Source organism: Rhamphochromis longiceps, linkage group LG1 (assembly GCF_057381845.1).
Source record: "Rhamphochromis longiceps isolate RC_006_pf linkage group LG1, R_longiceps_female_GT1.1, whole genome shotgun sequence".
NCBI classification, from domain to species: domain Eukaryota; kingdom Metazoa; phylum Chordata; class Actinopteri; order Cichliformes; family Cichlidae; genus Rhamphochromis; species Rhamphochromis longiceps.
The window spans coordinates 19,010,960-19,018,000 of record NC_140557.1 but is presented as its reverse complement, the minus strand read 5'-3'; the positions used below and the strand labels follow the sequence as shown (position 1 = coordinate 19,018,000).

Sequence of the window (7,041 nt, the reverse complement as noted above, 5' to 3'; positions counted from 1 at the left end):
AACGTAGATTAGAAATGTAGATTTTTAGTTACAGGTGTAACTAATTATTCCCATTATCAGTGTTGGAAACGAGACGTGATTTAAATGTGATTGCCATAAAGCTGCCTGACAGGTAACTAAGTCACTTAGAATATTAAGAAAATTTACAAAATTACATTCAAATAATATTAAGGAATTTCTAAGAATTTATGAAGGTTAAAAGAAATATCTCAAATTCACAAGGGCTCTGAAAAAAAGGGCTCTTTGTTTATTAACGTTTGAAATCATCCGTCAATCAAGAAAATAACCAATTAGTCAGCTCTAATTAATTAATCTGACATTTTTCTCCAATTATGATTTTTTTTCAGAAAATAAATATTTCTAAGAAAAAAAAGAATTTGATAAATACTCCATGTTTTTTTTTTTTTTTTAAACATGTTTTTACAAAAAATAAGGGAACAAACAAACAAACTAGGGACTTAATCAGGTTGATTGTGGCAGCTGAAAGCCTGAATTAAGCAGTGAAATGAAATTTTTTGGGGTGCTTTTACTTTTTAAACATGGATAAAATCTGGGTTTTAACTGTTTAATGAACAAATGTGAACAGCCCTGAATAATTAAATAAAACCAGTTATTTTCTTGAGAAAAACCTTTTTGTTATAGCCATAGATTAAAAAATTCTTTATTATTCATTCTAATGTCTCCCACAGCTTTCTGTGTGTGTGTGTGTGTGTACCCCGCTGTGGGTATCTCCATTTATGCTGAAATGCCTTCTTGTGTGTTTTCCTGTCAGATACCCCCTCACCAACTACACATTCGGTACCAAGGAGCCACTGTATGAGAAGGACAGCTCGGTGGCAGCCCGGTTCCAGCGGATGCGGGAAGAGTTTGATAAGATGGGGATGCGGAGGACAGTGGAGGGTGTCCTCATTGTCCATGAACACAGACTGCCTCATGTTTTACTCCTGCAGCTGGGCACAACTTTCTTTAAACTGTGAGTGTCTGATGTTCAGAGCTCTACTGTGTGAACAAACTGAGGTAGTTTTTCCTGCACGGGTGCCTCACAGTTTGCTTCTCTGCTGCAGGCCTGGTGGAGAGTTGAACCCTGGGGAAGATGAGGTGGAGGGTCTGAAGCGCCTGATGACCGAGGTAGCTACCAAACTTTGAGCTTAGTGTCATTGTGCCGGCTGTTTTGATTCTGTGTGCATTAACTTCAAATTTGTTGTTAGATCCTTGGACGGCAGGATGGTGTGAAGCAGGACTGGGTGATCGATGATTGTATTGGTAACTGGTGGCGTCCCAACTTTGAGCCTCCACAGGTCAGTACAAAGAAGATGATCAGAAGGATATTTATGATACTTTAACTAGGGATGCATCAAGCCAACCTTTTCCAGATCTGATCTGATACAGATACCTTGGCTTCAGGTATTAGCCTATACTGAGTACAGAGCCATGTAATTCTTACTGTGAGGAAGAAACTTGGAATAAACATTAGGCTCAATTTAAACACTGCTCTACATCCAAGAATATACATACAGTTGTCAGAAGTTTGCAGTGGTACTGCTACACTGTGCAAAGTGGATGAAATGATGAAGAAAGAGGACCACCTCCAAATTCTTCAACTTCACTGCATATCAACAGATGTATGCATTACAATCACCCCACCCTGGAAGAAGGACAGTTCAACAGAATGACTGAAATTAATATTAGATTCATTTTTATATCAGTCATGTTGGATATTGTCACATCTACATCTTGATGTGAACTAATCTGAAGTTTTTGCCCTGCAGTATCCCTATATTCCAGCTCACATCACTAAACCTAAAGAGCATAAGAAGCTGTTCCTGGTCCAGTTGCAGGAAAAAGGTCAGTGTATCTCAAAATTTCTTTGATGCTTAATTAAAATAAGTAAAGACTTAGATGAGTCTCTTTGGTTGTTTCTGAAATCTGTGTTTGATGTTTGTACAGCACTGTTTGCTGTGCCCAAAAACTATAAACTGGTGGCTGCACCGTTGTTTGAACTGTATGACAACGCTCCTGGATATGGACCGATCATTTCCAGTCTACCACAGCTGCTGAGCAGGTAATGTTCAGAACTTTTGCATGCGTTTGGACAGAAAATAGTAGAACTGCAATGTTTTCGAGTGATGCAGGGATTCCTCAGAGCAGAGGGATGCGCTGTGAAATTACATAGCAGGGTTTCTTTCTGGTCGCTGGCAGTGTGCACAAAGTTTGCACTCCGATCAGAGACATTATCAACACAACAGGTGATAAAACATATAACAGCAAAATGGAAGACTTTTCCTGCAAATTAGACAAGAAGATCATTATGTATTTGAATTCTTGAGGTAATATATTTATTTTACCAATCCGTGCGCTCTAACGGCTGCATTTTTCTTTATATAACATTGTCTTCCACGCAAAGTGATGTCACATCTGTTTGTGCAAGCTGTGCACAAACAGATGTGACATCAGTGTGATGTGCATATGTCAATTTTTGTAACCTTGCATGTTTGCTACGGGGTGGTTGAAGAGATGAGTGCATGTTTGTGTTAGTTTTTACCGCTTTTGAATCGCATATCGGTACAGAAGCTCAGATGTTGCACCAGCTTGAAAAGACTTTCTGGAAAACACTGGGAAAAGGTTTCATCTGCAGCTAAAAACACCCGTGGCCTCAGCGCCAGGATAAATGGCACGGCACTGTTTGTGTACCAAACAACCAATCGGGCGACCATAATGATCCTTTAATGTGTCAGCTGCACATTTGACCTCTCAATCTGTAAGACTTTATGTTTCTTGGTGTGTTTAGTTATGATAGTCTTCTATACCATAATAAATAAGGCTTCAAAGTGCCTATAGTTTATATAACATGGTAAACGGAGCTGAATATTCTCAGTGATAAATGGCCTACAAATGTAACCCATCGATTTTCAAATCTGTGTCCCAATGGCTGGAATTTCCATTTGGTAAAAGGCACGAGTATAAACTTTTATGCATCACTAACTTGACACAAATTCCAGTGACAAAGTGATGCACACAGTTTGTGCTGCTGCAACCTTACAGAGGAGCTTCATTAGCTTGTGTTGATGAGGTATGGCTCAGTGGGTTGAACATATGTTTCTTATAGCTACGTCCCAATTCAGCGGCTGCGCCCTTCAAAGGCCGACCAGAGCTGCTGCTAAATGAGGCGGCTTAGCCTCTCGTGTGCTGCTTCTGTTGCCTAGCAACCATGACACTAACAGGTAGTGATGAGCCCACAGCCGGTGGCACTAGGGCTGGGCGATATGACCCAAAATTCATATCTCGATATTTTTTAGCTGGATGGCGATATAAGATATATATCTCGATTTTTTTTTTTTTTTAAGCCATAAAGTAAGAACAAAAAGAGAGTTCTTAGTCAAAGCTGTGTCCCAGATGTCACACAGGCACTTTTATTAACATACAGCACAGATGTACATGAAAAATTACTCAAAATTAAATTATGAGCATTCATTTAATAATAATGCTCCATAAATAAAAGAAAACAAGGTTGTTTTTGTGCTAAACAAAGAGCTCACAATTGTGCAGTCAAAATGTAAACTAAAAGACGCTGAGCGTAATAACAAAGACAGACAGATTTTACAGCTGCTCTGTTCCCAAGTTTTACTGTGTGACTGACAGCCTGGAGTTTGAAATCCGCTTCATAACCACGTCTCTTACAGGTGCCATTTATGGTCCTTATACACATACAATACGGTAATATTACGTTGATGCACAGTACGTATCACTCCGCGAAGCTCCTCGGTAGCCGTAATGCGCCGACAATCTATCAAGCGGTGCAGCTCCGTAGCTTACCAAAGTCGTACTCAAACATTTTTGACAGATTGCTGAGCGCCGTGTACCACATAAAATCAGTTCGCGGCCATCAAGCACAACCAGAATTCATACATAAGGCGCGCTATAACTATAACTATAATTATAACGTAACATAGACTATATCGATATAAAGGATATTGTCACATCTTATATCTCGTATAAAAATATATCGATATGTTTTAAAAACTCGATATATCGCCCAGCTCTAGGTGGCACACAATGAAACTTGGGATAAGGTGGGCTATGAGGGATGCGCTCAGCATATCCTTGAAAGCCCGGGAAGAGGACACATTTGTAGGTCACTTTCGAGGGAGCCTTCGGATGTGAACGGCCCTCGGTGTCCTGCTGTGATGTAATCGAGCTGGTCTTTCCCTCAATACATGAAATCATCGCGTTATTAGCTGCATTTTATATTTGCTCTTTGTCTAGTATTAAAATTAGTTTGATCTGAAACATGTGACAAATTGGGGGGGGGGGTTGTGAAGAAATGACGATGGGATTTTAAATCTAAACTGTGAGCATAACTGAGCACGTTAGTTCTAGCCAGGTTAAAAACAGCTACTTCCTTTGTAGTAAACCTTCTGCAATGTACAGATTTGTCCTGGAAAAGATGCTCTTATCATCAAAGTAGCTCTTTGTCAACATGAGTCTAACTGGCATTGATTTTGTAATAATCACTGTTTGTTTTTTGTTTTGTTTTTTTACAGGTTTAACTTCATCTACAACTAACTCAAATGATCAGAAGTACATGCGGCCGTCTCTGTGAGTGCGTCCCGCAGTGTGGAGAAAAGACTTCGCCTCAGCACCATCTTTCACAAAACAAATGCTTGTCATGTCAGGTATATCTGCAGACCGGAGGGGTGTTTATACTGTTTAAGAAGACTATGAAAATGTCTTCTTTTTTTTTTTTTCTTTGTTTCTTTTTAACCTTAAGAGTTGTTGTAGTCTGCAGGTTTGTATTCCAGTGCGTTAAAAATCTGATTTTATGTCCTCTCGAAGGAGGCCAGTGTTTGATTAAACAAGCTGAAACGTTGAGTTTCCTGTTGTTTTAACCTGTAACAATGCCGTGTTTTCTTTTATTTTCTTTTAATAAAGCAGTCTTTTGAGTACGTTTTTTTATAAAGTGCAAAGAGCAGCCGTGTCTGTCTGACTTGTTTTTGAAGTTTCAATAATATGCTACATTACATCTGTTGCTGTTCAGAAATACAAATCAAAGACGTTTTGGAGAAGTCAGCAATTTTAGTGATGTAGGCTGAATTAAAAACAACCAAAAACTGGTAAAGTGACAGCAGGTGCCATTAAAATCTGGGATCTAATTTGAGGAGGTCAGACAGAAATGTGTGCATCATTGTGGTTAATGTATGGGGAAAATGCTGTGCAGTCAGTGATGCTCTCCTAGGCTTCCCCACAGCCACATCCAGCTCTGGGCACTCATTTGGATTCAGATCAGGTGACTGACTCAGCCAGTCGAGAATGTTTCTCCACCTCTTCCCCTTCAGCTCTTTGGGGTTTTTTTTTTGGGTTTTTTTTTCCTTTTCCCGCTCTATTTTCAGGATCATGATCCTGCCGAGTGATGAAATGCCTTCCAGTGCCAGTGCCTGAATTCTAATGTGGCTTAATGCAAATCAATGTATAGAAATCTACATCTGTCTTGTTTCTTCCACCAGCAGTGAGATGATGAGCAATGTCTCCCACTAACAACCTGTTGTAGTGCTTCAAAGATTGAAGGTGGGAAGCTTTGGCTCCCTAAATGCTCATCTTCCCATCAACTATGTTTGCATGAAAGAGTGGCTCTCCAGACTCTTTCATGCCTGTCACATGTGCTCTCATCTGTGAAGAGATCAGAGTCCCAGTGGCAGACCTGCAGTTCTGAAGTGCTTTGGTCTACATTTATCAAGCCAGTCCCACTAAAGGACATCAGGCCCTCATACCATCCTCACGGAGGTCTAGTTCTGATAGTTTAGTAAGGTATATGCACAGGTATCTTCCTAAAAGTCATTATCTGGCTCGTGCTCCTTACACAAACCAGCATATACCAGTCCTGCTGGATTGATGCCCCACTGGGGCTCGTGTGTGTGTTTTTTTTTTAATAGTGTATTTATTTGATACAAGTGATCAGGATACACGTTTTTCAGGTTGTACTTGACAGAAACGGTGTGTTTGTTCCTTCATTCAGATAATTTCTAATTATTTGCCCACAGCTCAGCTTTCTGATGTTCATGTGACTGCAGACATGAGTAATCATAATAATATAAATGGATGCCATAAAAAGACAGGAGAGGATGTGCAGGTTATAGAGACATGTTTTATAACACATGCACTTTAAAAAAACACCAAAAAAAAAAAAAGGAAAATCATTACAATGTATTTTGGGAATACTGTGGATTTTCGACTAGAATTAGACAGCATGAAAAAATCGTAACCACTAAAAAAAGCTTCAAAAACATCTTATACTTAAGGAAATTCCTCACCATAGCTTAAATAAATGGTAAGAGCCAGGAACCACCCACAGTAGTCGATTAATTCGATAACATTTTTATCATGGAAAAACTGACTTTTTGATTTGAGACTTCATTTTCATTATATTTGAAAAATACTGGAAAGTATTGGTCAAGTTTATATTTTGAAAATTAAGTTAGAGTTCTATTCTAATTAGCCCAGATCTCAGCCAACAGGTTTTAATTGAACAGAATATCCTTGTCATAGTCAATAAAGGTTTAGCCCCACAACCCAGTTTCTTTTTCTAGGGTTTTTAAACTTGTGGCATGTGTTTGAGATTATGGTTAGCACCAAATTATGTAGTCTGCACCAGATCTGCTTTTAAATAGTCTTAAGCGCTTGAAATAACAGGAACCGGACTTATTTTGTGTGAATGGGTGAACAGTGTGTGAGAATGGGTGGATGACTGGATGTGTAAAGCGCTTTGGGGTCCTTAGGGACTAGTAAAGCGCTATATAAATACAGGCCATTTATTTTGATTTGTGTACTTGCTTCACCTCATCAGGTTTCCTCTTGGAGGTGGCCCTGAAAATGGCTGACCATGTCTTTATACAAGTTGTTCAGCAATACTAGCTATATCTTTAATATGCTTTCTTACCTGGCTGCTGTAATAGATTTATTACCTAATCACCCGAAAGCTAAAGAGGTAAAAATATAATAAAGTAAATCCCTGAAATCAGATCCTAAAAGTTTGGTGTGAATATTATA

The 7,041-nt window shown here is 39.1% G+C and overlaps 1 protein-coding gene across 1 annotated transcript in view; it reads left to right on the top strand.

Moving 5' to 3' along the window:
- The window catches only part of nudt21 (nudix hydrolase 21), a 5,526-nt gene extending 551 nt beyond the window's left edge, over nt 1-4,975 (top strand). The window contains exons 2-7 of the mRNA XM_085401327.1: nt 773-973; nt 1,065-1,128; nt 1,209-1,298; nt 1,770-1,845; nt 1,948-2,062; nt 4,542-4,975. Of these exons, the coding sequence (XP_085257453.1) occupies nt 773-973; nt 1,065-1,128; nt 1,209-1,298; nt 1,770-1,845; nt 1,948-2,062; nt 4,542-4,563 (568 nt within the window). The 3' untranslated portion in view covers nt 4,564-4,975. The remainder of the gene's footprint in view (nt 1-772; nt 974-1,064; nt 1,129-1,208; nt 1,299-1,769; nt 1,846-1,947; nt 2,063-4,541) is intronic.
- Nucleotides 4,976-7,041: the final 2,066 nt, after the last annotated feature.